The sequence below is a fragment of the Phaethon lepturus genome, unplaced genomic scaffold (genome assembly GCF_000687285.1).
Source record: "Phaethon lepturus isolate BGI_N335 unplaced genomic scaffold, ASM68728v1 scaffold31781, whole genome shotgun sequence".
NCBI lineage: Eukaryota > Metazoa > Chordata > Aves > Phaethontiformes > Phaethontidae > Phaethon > Phaethon lepturus.
In genome coordinates this window covers 1,120-16,625 of record NW_010517514.1, presented here as the reverse complement: position 1 = coordinate 16,625, position 15,506 = coordinate 1,120, and the positions used below count along the sequence as shown (strand labels likewise).

At 51.8% G+C, this 15,506-nt stretch overlaps 1 protein-coding gene across 1 annotated transcript in view; it reads right to left on the bottom strand.

Annotated features, from left to right (window-relative positions):
- RACGAP1 (Rac GTPase activating protein 1) overlaps positions 1-2,845 on the bottom strand; it is a 6,383-nt gene extending 3,538 nt beyond the window's left edge. Inside the window, exons 1-7 of the mRNA XM_010296433.1 lie at positions 2,761-2,845; positions 2,130-2,332; positions 1,615-1,751; positions 1,334-1,403; positions 1,062-1,115; positions 245-322; positions 3-117 (exon numbers count right to left, since the gene is read on the bottom strand). Of these exons, the coding sequence (XP_010294735.1) occupies positions 3-117; positions 245-322; positions 1,062-1,115; positions 1,334-1,403; positions 1,615-1,751; positions 2,130-2,332; positions 2,761-2,845 (742 nt within the window). The remainder of the gene's footprint in view (positions 1-2; positions 118-244; positions 323-1,061; positions 1,116-1,333; positions 1,404-1,614; positions 1,752-2,129; positions 2,333-2,760) is intronic.
- Positions 2,846-15,506: the final 12,661 nt, after the last annotated feature.

Genomic DNA, 15,506 nt, shown 5'->3' with positions numbered 1-15,506 from the left:
GCTCTTCCTCCTGCTTCTCAGGCCGTAAGGCACAGTCTGGATGGTAGAGATAGCTTCAATTGGGCCACCATCGTTGGGGACCATGAGAGTTGTCTTTGCTACTATGGATTCATTCCCCTGTAATGAAAAATATGCAGTTAACAACAGCAATGCTGAGAGGACATCGGATTTTCTAGTTTGGCCCTAAAAACAGGTATGCAATATGACCTTTAAACGCACACAAACCCAGCTGGGGACACCATACCTGTTCCGCTGTGGAGCCAATTGATCTGGTTTTCTTCTGAGGACCTGGTGGGCCTTCAATGAACTGCCTGGAAGACCGCTGAAGAGAGACAAAAATATACCGTATATGAGGCAGGTATGCCGTTAGCTTAGTGTTATACTAGTTCAGTATAGCTAGAAGGATCAAACAATTGTCTGCACACACCACAGATGCATTAAGTTCTTCCACGGTACCTGTTCTTCACGGCAGCTTCAAGGCTGCCGTGAAGTATCAGGAGGCCTCAACATACCACTCTTTCAAATAATTTTCCTAGCCAGCTTTATAATCCAATTCAGAAAAAAGAAAGGAGGAAGAAAACAAAAAACCCACCACACACAAAAAAAAGGGCAACTAAGCAAATCCCTCACTCTTCCCAACTCTGCTAGTGATCACTTCAGGCTGTCCTTTCCCACCTGTGCTTACTGCATACTAACAGCAGGTGAGAACAAGCACAAGCTCCTTCACAGAATAGAAAAATGCTAACTTCCTACATGATTTTCCCCTGATCTGGAAGCTCTTAATCTTCAAGTGCTTCCTTGCAAACTTGAGGCCACAACAGAACAAGATACACAGAACTCCACTCCAGCCATTTTTAGTAGAGGAAAACCTACATCAGAATTGACTTTCAATCTAAATCCAGAGAGCGGGTCTGAATAATAGTAGAAGCCAATCCATCTGAAGTTTGATTGTGATTAGTAGCTCAGACATCATTATAGGTGGCTGTGAGGTGACAGATGGTGACATTGTGCCAGCTAAGGCTAACAATGGAACCTCTTTGAAAGAGAAGAATTGAACATACCCGCTTCTCTCTCCTTTTCAGTCTGACAGCTTTCACCACAGAGGAATCCCAGTCCTGTGGGAAACACAACACTGTTTAGCTCAGTGTAAATACCGTACAGCCTCTAGCCAGGACTTTCATTAAGTTTTAGCCAATAGCACACCAGAGAAATGCAAATCAGCTCTACCAGTTTAATACCACAGTAATCTAAACACGAGGGGTCTCTAGAGATTAACCCACAACCCTGAAGTTTTACAGTAGAGGAAAACTTTGGAACTTGGGAGTTACATTACCAGTGACTCATCAGTCTTGTCAAAGCTGATGTCTGACAGAATTGAGCCAGATTCATCTATTGTAGACAGCCTAAAAATTAAAAATTAGAAGAAACTTGTATCAGTTTGGCTTTCAGTCAGCCATGGTTCCAGAACAATCTTAGAGTCTCAGAAAAGATATATTTCAAACTGGAATAAAAAGTAAAAATCTGTTGATATGGGTGCAGTATGTGTCACAGAGGTACACGTCCAGATTGATATTTGACACTTAGGTTGCTCAGACAAAATGCTGTTTCACCTACCTTTTGTTGCCTGAACCCCCTATAGAAACCTGTGGCCTGTTAAGAAAGGCGAGGGCAGACTTCTGTTCTTCACTTAGCTGAATACTCCCAGATGCATCGCACATGAGCAGCTCTCGAATCAGTTGTATTTGCCTCTCCTATAAAGGTACAAAATACCAGAAGCTGCCCCAGGATAAAATGTGGTTCCTACAGTAATTAAACAATCTCAAGAGTTTTGAGATACCACACTGATAGGTTCTCAGAACTTGTGTCAATAGACTGCTAACGGCTGCAAAGCCCCTGCTCTGACAGGTAATGGCGGCTCAGCTCCAAAGAGCAGCCCATCACCTTTTTCCAGATCAAAGCAGAAGGCTACTACAAGCAGCCAAGCCAATTTGTTGTTGCTGGGTTTTTTCCTCCCCGGAAAAAAAAAAAGTTATCACAAGTGCCAGTCCTTATTTTCCATAGATCAATGCAGTTTAATCACCTTGCCTCCACACTCTAAAGAGCTAACCGGTAATAAAGGAATTACTCACCAGCTTTTCACAGTCCGTCTCAGCTTTTTGCCTTCGTTTGATCTCCACATCCACTTGATTGCGAGCATGTTTCAGCTTCACATCCAATGCACTACGTTCAGCTTCAGTTTTCATGAGAAGATCTTTGTACCTGCCAAGCTCATGCTCCGTTTTCTGCAGTTTTCTCCGATACTCTTCGAAGTTCTTCGCTAACTGAATAAACTCTGGAGAGATGACACATATATCTTTAGCTACCCAGGCAGGTAGACGAGATGCAGCAGCCCTCCTTTAGCCAACAGTAGATAACTATTAATATAACCGGCTCCCAACTTTTGGCAAACCCACCTACACTCTATATGTTCATGAGATCTTGCAGTTTTTCAGACCAAGTATCACCCAGGAGAGCTAGAACATGAGACCCTGCATGAATGAAGTCATCTTGCTCCAAGCAGAATGTGGTCCAGCCTAGAAGTTCAGCCTATGACTTCATATTTCTCGACAATTAAAAAAATCCTCAAATCTGACTGCCTGTAGCAGTTTTATTACCTATAGCATCATTGACAGATTCTTCAGTAACAGCTAATACTGTTTGTTTGCATATTTGTATTCTTACAGTAAACACAGCACAACCCACTTCAGAAACAGAACTTACGGTATTCGTTTCCTTCACTTAAAACTTCAGCCTGACGCATAAGTTGATCATACAGACTCCGTAAGTTCAGCATCGCACTCTCCATCTTCCTGCCAAGAAATCAGAGCTAAATAAACAGCCCAGCCCTTTCTTCCCACCTCCAAACAGAAAAAGTGTTACCAGCCTAAAGAAGAGAGAATCAGCTTTAAATTATTGTTTTATTATTTTTTTAAGGCGAGTTTTGGAAGCTGCACAAACAAAAATACATGTTATGTATTATGGGGATATATGCATCTAAATTCTTTCCTACAGAATGAAGATCCTCACCCTTCCACAGTTTACGGATGGCAGAGACACAGAGAAAGGCAGTATAGCTCCCCACCTTACTGCTTCAAATATTCTCCAGCATACCACAGAGGCTGGGAACCCAAGGCAAGACGAGGGATCCCAAATCATTCTCCTCCTGGAAGGCTGCAGAACACAGCTCATGCCCTGTCTACGAATAACCTGGTACTATACAGGCCACTAAAAACCTGCAAGTTCTCAGAGCTTCGCAGGATAAAAATAGGAGCAGCATTCTGTAGAATTTTAATACCGTTTTAAATTTAGCTGCATTTTAAGTTACAACTCCTGCTGCAAATAGCTGTTAAAATTCAGTCAGTCAGCAGATTTTCCTCAAACAGCAGCAACAATGGCATAAACAGAAGCAACGAAAAGGAAAGTCTCCAGCTCAGCAACACAGAGATTACTTCGCTCATGCGAGAGGTTGCTGGGGCACACAGGACAGCCTTGATTAATAAATTAGCACTAGAAGCAGGTACAGACATAGTTGGGAGATGTGCCAGGAGGGGGTATAACACGCCAGCTTAACACTTAGGAGGCTACCTTGGAAAGCTTTGAAGTATTCTATTCGCAGTTGCAGGCTCTACAGACACACAGATAACCCGGGACTTTCTATATTACGTGGACTACAAGTGGCGGAAAAGCTCTCTACTCAAAGGCACTCCTCTGTTCCTTGTAGTCTGCCTAATTCATGCAAGGACCACTTCTACAGTTTCATGCTTTAATTACCAGCACCACGATCATTAGCCCCGCGCCCAACTCGACGGCAGAGGCCGGGGAGGGCGAAGGAACGAGGCCAGCCCGTAAAGCACCCACGGCCACGGGCCCTGCCTGCGAGGCAGCGAAGGAAAAGGCCTCAGAGGAAACTGGCGCCGGGCCCGCCCAAAGCGCCGGCCCGCGCTGCGCCGGGAAGGCTGCTCCCCTCCGCCGGTGAGGGGGTCCCCGCGGCCTGGGCAAGGCCCTGGTACTGGGGACCCACCACTTACCCCTCGGCCACCCTCACGCTCCCGCACACTCACCTGGGCCGCCGGCCCGGCGCGAGCTCTGACTCCAACCGCCCAGCTTAACCGCCCCGCACTTCGGTTTGAATCCCTACGGCCAGCCAATCCCAGCGTGCTCCCCACCCTCCCGGCCTCTCATTGGCTCCGTTCACTAAGCGTCTGAAGCTGGGGGTGGCGGCTTCTCTGGGAGCCCAAGCGCAGCCGTCAGCATCAGAGGGGCAGTTCTGGGGAGAAAAAAACTGCTCTCAGGCCCGAGCCCCGGTTGCGACTTTAAGCAACGCCATTGGCACACGGCGCGGGTGGGCCTGAGCCCCCCATGCGGGTTCTGCAGAGCGCCACAGGGCCTGCGCAAGGTGCTGGCTGCCACCCATCGCTCGGCTTCTCTGGGAGCCCAAGCGCAGCCGTCAGCATCAGAGGGGCAGTTCTGGGGAGAAAAAAACTGCTCTCAGGCCCGAGCCCCGGTTGCGACTTTAAGCAACGCCATTGGCACACGGCGCGGGTGGGCCTGAGCCCCCCATGCGGGTTCTGCAGAGCGCCACAGGGCCTGCGCAAGGTGCTGGCTGCCACCCATCGCTGGCTCAGGGGGCTGATCCTTCACCCGGAGGCTGTTTATTAGGTGTTCTCGCTTGCGAAACACCTCGACCCATTTTTGGTTTTGAAACGTTGATCCGAGCAACAGCCGGCAATCTGTCCCTTGTGCCGAAAGGCAAAACCCCATTTCAACCCCTTCCATTCGCAGACGTTTAATACGCAAACTGATAAAGCACAAACCAAAACCCAACAATTACAAGAAGCCAAATCACATAATCATAAAATAACAATGTGTTGTAATCTTTTAAATCTGAAACAAAACTGCGGGTAATTGAAGAACAGATATTAGCAATTAGAAAGCGGAACTAAATGCTTAAAATCGCTAAGTGGAAAAGGGAGTTCATAAAGCAGATTGCTCTCTAACATCCAGCTGCTTTCTCAGAACTGCTTTATTTAGGTTATGTAGCCTGCTTTAACTTAATTAATAATAATTAATTCATAATAGATTGTAAAAAGCCTCAAGGTCCTCTGAAAAGTAAACATTAATGAGGCTCCCTTGAAGAAGATAGTCAAAATTATCTACATTTTATAGGGGAACTGAGGCCCAGAAGAGACACTCCAAGTGAACTGCAAAGCAAAAGAAAGGCACTGACCTTGATATCTGACCTCGTAGCACAGAAAATCATCCAAAAGCCCAATTTGTCCCAATCTGGAAAGCAAGTTGAAGGCTGACAGTTACACCTGGCTCTGCTGAGAGCCTCTTGTGCACGGACAGCCCAGCCCGGCACTTCTTGCACACCCATTTCTGAGGAGGTTCAGCTGTCTCGGCGTCAGCCCAGAGCCTCCTGCAGCTCCTGCCTGTAATTAAATCTTCACAGCTAAGATGTCTCTATTGGCAGATCATATTTATAGGCAGGCGAGTTGTTTTAGTGTCGTTCTTAGGAGCTAAGGAGGCTTTTGCTCATAAGCAAATTCTCTTCTCTTTTAAATTGTCATCCGCAATCTCATGCCAATAAAAAGGCACATCATTTTAGATTATTGCCCCCACGGCGCTTGTAGTGAGTTACTGCGTTAGGTACTGGGCCTCACTGTTACGCAAATTAAATTTCTTCCACGTGTGTTCAGACGTCGTGCTTCCAGACCCTCCTCTGAAACACGATGGGTGGGAGCTCCACGGGCATCAGGAACCGAGTGCCCCAAAAAAGCTTCTGCAGAAACCAGCCTGCCGATGGGATGTGGACATGGCAAATGGGCCGTGTCCTACGGCACACGCTGCTTGCTCGGTCCCAGCCCCGGTCCCTAAAAGCTTTGTAGAGCTTTTCTTTCCTCCTCCCTGACTGATGCATGATGAGAGCAGAGAGGTCAGAAGCACCTTTCATGTATAGCTTTATTTCAAGGGAGAAGAAAAGGCGTAAGTATTGAGGGCCTTTTCGGGAGCTGCTTTATTGCAAAGTAATTATATTCTCTTTTGTTTATGTCGGGGAGGGAAGGGAGAAGCCTTGAAACGTCTCATCTGGGAAACCGTTAATAGAATTTATGCTAATTTGATGATTCCAGCGATTACTGGCGGAAGCACTTCACATTTTCAGGCAGCAGAAATTCTCCTCCAGCTCCTCCTGCAGTCTCGCTCCGTTTGGTCTTTAGCCTGTTCGCCTCCTCCAGCCGCCGGAGACTCCCTTCCCAGGCAGCGCTCGCGGAACCCATGATGTGACCAGGACTTTGGCTTCTAACGATGCCGATGGGCTCAGTGGTGACCTCACGCCTCGGTCTTTTGAGGCAGGATGCAAAGACATCTGCCCCGGTGCCTCGCTGTGCTAGCGAGCGGCCCTGCCGTAACACACCTTTCCCTCCCAGCCTCATCCTCTGGTGGAGCTTCGCAAACTCACATCTCTGCCCAGCTCCTGCCTAATTAACTCCAGAATTGCAAACCCATTTGTGCCGCTTTGTGCTCAGGGGGAACCTTTATTAAGTTCCTTTTAATCCAAAACCAGTTAGAACATGATGGTCTTTGCGAAGAGTCATTCCAAAAAAAAGAAAGGGGGGGGAGAAAGCAAAACGAGAAACTTTAAGAGAACAGCCTTTCTCCAGGGGGGGAAAAAAAAAAGGAAAAAATTATCTTGGGTGCATTTCTCTTGATGCATTAATACAGCACAGGTTTCAAAAAGGAATGATTTAGTTGCGTGAGGAAAATACCCGGCAGGCTGAGCGGGGAGGGCAGCCCAGGTTTAGCTGGAGGAAGCTGGATATTTGGGGGAATTAATTTCTAATTTCTAATTTGAGGGAATTAATTTTCTAATTTCTAATTAATTTTCTAATTTCTAATTTCTCGCGCCTGGCCGGAGCGGCAGGCCGGCAGATGGCATCACGCACATGCCGTTGGGTGGGAGCAGGAGCTGCGAGGCCTCAGCCAGGGCTTGTCTGTGCAATATCGCTGGTCGCATCGCCCGCGCGCCCTGCGAGGAGGGTACGAAAGGGGCCGCGTTTGCGCCGTCGGTCCGAACGACAAACCAGGTTTATCTGTGATCTCCTGCCTGCGTGAACCGGGGGTACCTCCTCCAGCGGTGACTGGCGTCGGGGTAAAGAGCCCTTGGATGGGATGAGCCAAACCTGTCTGCAGCGACACGTGGTCCATTCCCCCTGCTCCTCGTAGTGAAACGGCGCATTAATGTCAGAAGAGAAGCCATGGCCTTATCCTGAACTCGTTAAAAACAATGGGAGTCTCTATTGCCTTCATCTGGCTTTTAATGAATGACCTCTTGTCGCCAGGAGCTTCGTGCAGTGACAAAGGAGCTTTGTGGGCTGATATTTATGATTTCATTTAAGCCAGAGAGTAAGCTAAGGGAGAGGGCTGCAAAATAAGAGCTGAGCTGATGTTTCCTGCTTTAAACTCAAGGGATCTTTATCTAGTTTTTGTATTAATACAGTTGTCATCCCTTAAATATTTGAGCAACTCGCAGCCGTGAAGGCTCCCACGCTGGAAGGACACGCAGTTCACGCTCGGCGGCAGGGCAGGCAGCGACTCCGGCTCTGCCGAGCCCCACACATTCCTCTGGGCCCTAACACCAGGGCGGGGGAAGGTTTTGCATTTTCCTAATGCCCCCCAAAACGGCACACAGATGCAGCACACCGAGCCCTGCTGTGAGAGCCCGCGACCTGCTTGCGGGGGGCTGGCATGCGGCCCCGGGCTGAGCGCAGCCACCGGGTCCCGGCACCCCTCCCCGCGCCAGCAACTTGCCAACGCTGATAAATTTTTGCCTTTTCCTTCGGCAGGACTCGGCGGCAGATTAAGCAGCTGGGAGTCTGGAGCGAGAGCACATCCCCTCTCCTTTGCCATGCAGACAGAGAAAATTAATCTTCCAGCTTCCTCTGATATTTGGGCTGAATTACAAGCTGGGAGCGGAGATAAAGCACGGGCGAAAGGAAGGTACAGGTACAGCGGAGCGCCGGGCTGCCTGGCGCAGGCCTTTGTCCGCGCAGATAACGGCTCTCCTCCCCGTGTCATGCATAATTCACCAGCGCTGCCTCCCCCCGTCCCCATCATCCCCCTCTCTGCGTTCAAGCCCTCCTGTCCAGGCCAGCCCGTGCGCTCCGGCTGCACGTCTGGGTGCAGAAGCACGCGCGTGCGTGGGGGGCAAGCACGCGCCTGCATCCACAGAGGGAGCAGCAACGCGCGAATCTCAGCCGCAGCGCGCTGCGCATTGTCCCTGGCATGAGGAAAGGGGACGTTGTCCCCCCTGCCCGGAGGCTGCCGCAGCCTGTGCGGGGACGGGCCACCGGTGCCCTGCACCCGTCCGGCTCATCCAAACCAGCACATCAACTTCCGCAAGGGCCTGGGGTGCGATTTCGTATGCCCATCACATTTCAGCTTCGCTAACCAGGCTATCTCCCTAAATCCCTCTGATGTTAGAGTTGGATGGAGGTTACATCTTTTGGGATACCAACCCCAACGTTAACAGACACCAACTGCATTTTATTTGGTTGATCATCCGGCGGCTTCTCTGTACCGTTCTTGACAGAACCGTGCCACACGGAGCAGAAAAGCCATGGAGGTTTTCCATAGCTGTTGAGAGTTTCTTTCCCAGAACAAAGCAGAAATAACCCCGGTCACTCCCAGCCAAACAGTGAACATAGACACCTGCTTAATTATTTTTGCTTTGTAAATGAAAGCAGTGCCATGAGTTTAATAACCACTGCTTGGGAGTAATTCGGGCGATTATTGTATGGCCCAGGGGGGAAATTGCAGCTTGTTATCTCCAGGGAGTAGCATTAGGATCCAGCAGATAATCAGGACATTATTTGTTGCACTTTAGATGACATTTCTTATGGATTTAGAAGTGACAGCGATCAAACCGTGCTGTCAGAGCCACCCCCAAACTGGGGAACCCAGAGACCTGTAAGCTAAATAGCATCCAAAGCTGCCCGGGACAGCTGCTCTTCCGGCAGGACAGCACGAATCACAGGCATACATGCCACGTTTGAGCTCAAACACTTCCAGATCTGAGCGTCACTCATCTCTCTTTTAATTTGATCTTCTCATGAGAGAGACGACACTCAGGATGCTGCATGAGAGGGCGCAAAGGGGGGATATCAGCTCTAACAGATGCTGCCAACCAGATCTAAGGCAGCAATAAGGTTGCCAGAGACTTTCCCTCCTCTGTTTCTCTCTCCCCAGCCCAGCCCGTCCTCTTGCCTACAGCAGCCCTGAAATTGGAGGCTCGGTCAGGAGCACCCGTCGCACACTGCTGCAGCGTCAAGACTTCTGCCTGCATGGTCTCACAGAGACCATCAGCGCTGGGCACCCTCCCTGCGCATGCCAGCATCGCTCCCCATCACACAGCTGAGCAGCTCCCATCGGTGTTGCACTCTCCGTAAGACGTTTGTGCACCATCAGGTAGCAGCTTTCAGTTCTGAAGTCACTTGGAGGGTTTCTGAGACCAGGGAGCCGGTTCCTGCAAACCCAGACGTGGTGGGTGGGCAGGCAAGATGCAGCACATGTCCTGGTGATGCCTCCCAAACACTAGCCATTCTCTTGGCGCCCCAAACTGTGCTAATCCAGCTTGGGCATAGGGGTGGAAAGAAGATTTTTAGCAAGGCTAAACACAGCCAGAGCCTCTGGTGCTTTCTCTTTTACAGGTTTTCTGCACAGGAGGCTCCCCAAATCCTGGTTTGGGCTCTGCTCCCAGGGACGGGCTCATGGATGACATGGCAGCACCTTGGCACCCGCACGCTGCCAGCGAAGAGGATCCTGCCAGGCCCGGGAGAGCACTGAGCCAAGGCAGGCTCCGCTATCGATCCCCAATCAATGACAATTCAAGGCCTGGAAATGACGGTGCCTGTTCTCAGTCCTCAATTCCCACCCAGGGCTGGGCACGGCGGGGAGGGAAGCTCACTCAGGGGTTCAGCAATAATCCAAAGCAGGAGCAGAGATGGGAAAAGCCTCTCTTGCAGCAGGTGTGTTGTTTAACAAATTGGACACCTAACGAGACAAAAGGCACAGACGAAGGAGATCTGGCGGGACTGGACCTTTATCTCCAGCACATTGGCAGCCAAATCTTTGTGCAATATTTATCAAGGGTGAGCGGGTAGGAGAATTGGCAGTCGATACATTAAGGGAGGAATTAAAGCCACTGCCATCCTTATCTCCCAGGCAGATACACAAGGGGAGGGGTGGACAGGAGCTGCGAGCCAGCCCAGGGCAATCGAGTTTGGAACCGTTTGTGGATTTAATGAATCCAAACTTTATTAGTTCAGCTGATGGGGAGCAGAGCAGAAGCACCAAGGCGGGCAAACCAGCACATCCTTGTCCTCATCAGCCAGAACCGAGCACGCTGCCTCCAGGCAGGCGTTTCGGCTGGAACGTCCCTCACATCGCTGGGCATCGCATGGCTGGGGGACGCAGCAAAGCTGCCCCAAAGGCACCAGGTAGGGGCCAGTGGTCTTTCAAGCCTGTTAAAATTCACTTTTAAACCGGGGAGTTTAGGAGCTGCTGCACGCACTCTCACAATTTTGCTGAGCAGCGAGACAAAGGCAAAAGATGCTCTGCCCTTGGGCGTGCTTGTATTTTCCACAGTCAGAGCCACAACTGTCTTGTAGAGAGCAGACACTACTCGGCACTTTGCAGCCACCCTGTGAATATGCCTCATGAGACACAGCCAGGAAAACCGCAGGGGAAGGGACAGATACGACCTCGATAACGTCTGCAGAGCTCCGAGAGGGTCCACCGAGGGTTTTGGCAGGTGAACCATCCCCAGGGAGGGCGGCTCAGCTCCCACGGCGGCCAGCCGGGTGCCCCGGCCCCTCCAGCTGCAGACGGTGAGCAAAGGGCTGCTTCATCTCCACCGTCCCCTGGGAATCCCCAGCTCTCACATAACGTGCCGGTAATTCACTCACTCACTGGCTTTGCTTTTGCTGAGATTGCATGTTCGAGACTGGCTCCATCTGCTCCTTGCATGGGCTCTGCTGCTGGGGGAGGGTAGCAAACCTGCCCGTTCATGAGAAACGTGTCATTTCTGTAAACGGGGGACAGCGACAAGGCCCTGCCGGGGACCAGCAGCAGCCCTCTGCCCATGGCTGCGGGTCCAGGCCGCCCAACTCCACCAGCCCTTTCACCACGCGCCGAACCCGTGCCAGCCAGCCTCCTCCCCCAGGCACCCACCAGCCCCGGACCTGGCTGCGCCGCGGCCACCGGCTTAAGTTGTTTTAGGGGATTTGCATCTCCCCTTTTAATTTCTCTTCAAGGCAAACAAGAGCGCAAGAAGCCAAGGGAGACCTCATTTTTGGAGACGCTGGACTGCTGTGTGTCAGGCAGCTGCCAGGAAGACACGCTGATATATATGCCTGGAGCACACAGTGCTATATTCCCTCTCTGCACAGCACAATTCCTCCAGGAGAAATGGGACACACACACCGAGGAGCAGCAATAGCAGAGTAACCCCCAGCTACAGCCCTTCCCAGGCAGCTTCCCCCTTTGACCCTGATGTGCTTCCCATAAATCCTCCCCAAGTTATTCCAGCCGCTGTCACAGAGCTGTAGCGGCAAATCTCAGCTTAGCTCCGAGCAAAGCAGCGCGGAGCACGTGGCGCTCGCCGGGTCCCCCAGCACCCATCTGCACTGCCTTTGTCTCCTCAGCCTTTGAGCAGTGCTTTTCCTCCTCTCCGCTGCAAAGAAACACATTAGTTGCAACATTGCTTTAATTTGTTTGCCAGCTTTCAGAGAGCGGAGAGGCTCGCGGCTCCCATCGGTGCTGTTAGGAGATGTTTGCACGCCAACAGCGTTAACCCTTCGGCTCCTGCGCAATCGCTCAGGCTGCTGGAGCGTGTTCGCACGCCCAAGACACATGAGCTGCCTTCATCATGGCTCTGCAGTGCTCGGGGCCACAGCAGGCACGTGCCGCTGGCCCAACCTGACCCTTACCAGATGGGAGGATCCATTTCCCCTTCCAGCCATCCTCAGCGTTTCCTTAATGAGATGAGTTTTGTTGTGGCCACAACCAGTGTCAGAGGGAGTAAAAGAAAATGTGATCTGAACCGGCCCTATGGCAGTGACAAGGACGTTGGGACAAGCAGCCACTAGCCAAGCCAGGGTAGTGCAGGCAGAGAAACGGTATTGGACAAGCGGGGCAGCACAGGGGAACGGGCTGGATCCGCACCCAGGGAGGAGCTGCGGGATCCTGTTGCCCCGCACCGCACGTTGCGCATCCCAGCATGTCACCTCCGTGTGCGCGCACACCATGCCGGTACCTGCTCATGGCCTGGGACTGCAGGAAGGCGTTTGCCTTTGCTGGACACATCTGCAGGAACACTGGTGTGGCCACCGACGGCACGGGGCACTTCTCATGTAGCTCCAAAACCGCTTCAGCTTCTGACACGGATATCAGAGCGGAGAAGAGAGCAAGGAGCTGGGAGGGGTGGCCTGGGGCAGTGCCGCAGGACCACTGGCAACCACACAGATCCCTGCTTGACCCAGCCACGGCCCAGCATCCTGTGAAATCAGGTTGTTTGGCCCCTGCTCCACACTTCCTGACATGGGTCCTGTCCAGCCTGAGCATCTTCAGACCCTCCAGTCCAGGGGACCAGTCCTGGGGCTGTGTGTGTCCCAGATGACAGGCTTTTTCTAGTAAAACAAGTAAGGTAAAACAGGGTAAAACAAGTGAGGATGGCAGGAACCAGCCAAGGTGGAATTGGTGCACGGGGAAAGTGTTTCAGGACAGTCTTTCAGGAGTAGCCAGTGGTTTTGCATTGCCTCATGCTAATTGCTCAAGCTAATGAAGCCGCATGCTCAGCTCAGTGACTTTCCGCAGGGTTTGCATCCGCCTTCGGTTTGCGATGTGCCATTCACAACTCTGGAAACCTGTGGTGGATCGATCGCAAGATTTCCAGGATGGCAAAAGAGTAGAAACAGCCCTGAAGGGGCTGTAAAAAAAACAGCAGCCCAGAGCAGGTGAGGGGCACCCAGATCCGAGGGTGATGAGCAGCAAGAGGAGGAAATCCCAGATATTCAGACCCAGTTGTGCAACGTTGGTGCAACAGACACAGCGATACAGCTCTCACCAAGGCTGCTGGCGAGGAGGTGTGCCTGCCTTCCTGCAGGAGATGGGCCCCAGAGATTTCATCTGCGGGCCCTTGGGGACGGTTCCCACTGCCAAACCCCAGGAGATCCCAAGCTACCTTCCCCCTTCCCCATTGCTCTCCGTGTCTCCAGGTCCCCCCACAGCCTGCGCTGCAAGGTGCCTGGTTGTTAAGCGATTCAGCCTTTTTATCCTGAGCACGGTTCTGAAGGTTTAAATAGAAAGATATCAAAATAAAAGATAATTGTTGAGAAAGATGAATAGGGGGGAGGGAAAAAAAAAAGATCAGCATGGAGGAACTCTTGTCTAATTTCTCACCCACACAGAGCACAGCGATATCAGTGCCTTCAACTCTGGTTCGTAAAAGCTTTCATGGCTTTATTACCAGCTCCCCGAACAGCTTGTCCTTTTAATAAGCCAAGGCCTCCAGATAGCGTATCTGCCCGCGGGAGATCCCATCAGGACATGGTTAATCTGGGCAGAAATAGCACAGAGCATCACTGCACTCACCTGACCAAGGAAGCCCTCATCTGACGCTGGAAAAGGTTAAAACACACCTGAAAACACAAGGGGGAAAGGGGAAGGTGGGAGAGAGGAGCCACCTCTCTGCCAGGGCCTCACCGCCAGAGCAGTGGCACCCAATTAATCGGTGCTGCTGGGTGTCCTCACCTTCCCCGTCAGCCCTGCTCTCCACAGCCGCCGGCTTTGGCCACGGAGGCCTTTAATTATCCAAACTGCTGCCCCTCACAAAATTAAATGCTGCTGAAGATGACTCAGTGTTTAATGGACTGGCTGCTCCTCGCGCTGGGAGAGCCAAGCGGGTGCAAGCGAGAGCACAGCACAACACGGCATAAATCAGACGGAGACACTCTGCACAGGGGCGAGTGACCCAGCACTCGGAGCAGGGAGCCAGGCAAACTGCTGATTTTAAACGGTTGTGGTTTTACTCAGGATAACCCCAGCGCCGGGTGCTGCGGCCTGACCCTCCATCCAGGCTGTCTTTGACCCTTCGCATCTACCGCTGCGTGGGCAACGGGGACGTGCTTGGTTTAGAAATCCCACGGTATCACTGAGCTGCCCGCGCCGGGTTCTCGTTTCTCAGGGTTTAGATATGGTGGTTTCCTTTGGAAAGGTCTCAGAAATGGTTTAAACAGCAAATAGGAGTTAAAGATGCAACAGCACAAGGCTTCTCTCTTCCTCCGTTTGCCGACCCAGGACAGCAGCGTGCTCCAGGCCAGCTGGAGCCAGCAGCGGCGAGAAGCAGTTCTGCTAATAGCCTCGTTAGTCTCACCAAGATGCTGAGGCTTTGCCTTCCAGCAGATAATTAACAACGCACTCATGAATTAGGAAGCCCTGGACCTATACCAGGACCTACGTTGAGGCAACGGAGCTGCTCTTGGTTCAGAGCTGGGGCAAAGCGATGCCTCGAGGAGCAGCCTGGCGCGACGGGGGTGGCCAACTGGGACTGGCTCTTGGGGCTGGGAGAAGCAGTACCCAGCCCCACACGGAACCAACAGCCCCCTAATGCCGGAGCTACCCCACCAGTGAGGAAAGTACGCATAAAAAGTCCTAGTAAGGCCCCACAGTGCCTCATTTGAATACAATTTACTGTTGCTAATGATGCTGATGGTTATTTCCCCAAGCTAGGAAGTGTTTGGCCCCAAAATGGGCTCCTGGAAGCAATTTCAGATGAGCAATCTGTAATACCGGAGCTGATGGAAGTAATTTGCAACCCATTAGCAGAGATCGGCTGTGAAGATATTTTACATGTCACTTAGCCCAGGTTCGAGGGGGGCTGGAATTTCCCCCCTCTCCCCTAGAATGTCTGGCCTGGATGGGGTGACAGAAAGGGCTGCGAGGCCGGACACTGCACCAGCCTTGCCAAACCCACCGATGGCAAGGGTCCGGCAGCAGCGGGGACACAGCGCAGGGGCGCAGCGGGCACACAGCGCAGGGCCAACAACGGCCCCGTCCTCCCGACGGGCAGCTGAACGCCAGAGCACTGCCTCTGTGCCCAGCGGCAGGGCAGAAAGGGCTTTGTGGCACGTCACTTTGGTGGCCTTTTAATTAAATCTCTCACCTTAAATACACAATGCGATGCTGGAGATTGCAGGTCCAGTCACCCTCAGAGCCATCGCACTCCGGGAGGGGAAGCGGCAGAGCCCAGCACCTCCATCGCCCACAGTATTTAAGAGACCATTATGAATTAAATTGCCTCGGGTACAGCGGCCGGGCGGTGGGTGCAGATAAAGAAGCAATTTGCAAGCCAGGGCTGCCTCGACGGAGGGAGCGAGAGCAGGGCATAACCCCAAAAAAGCATGGAAAAA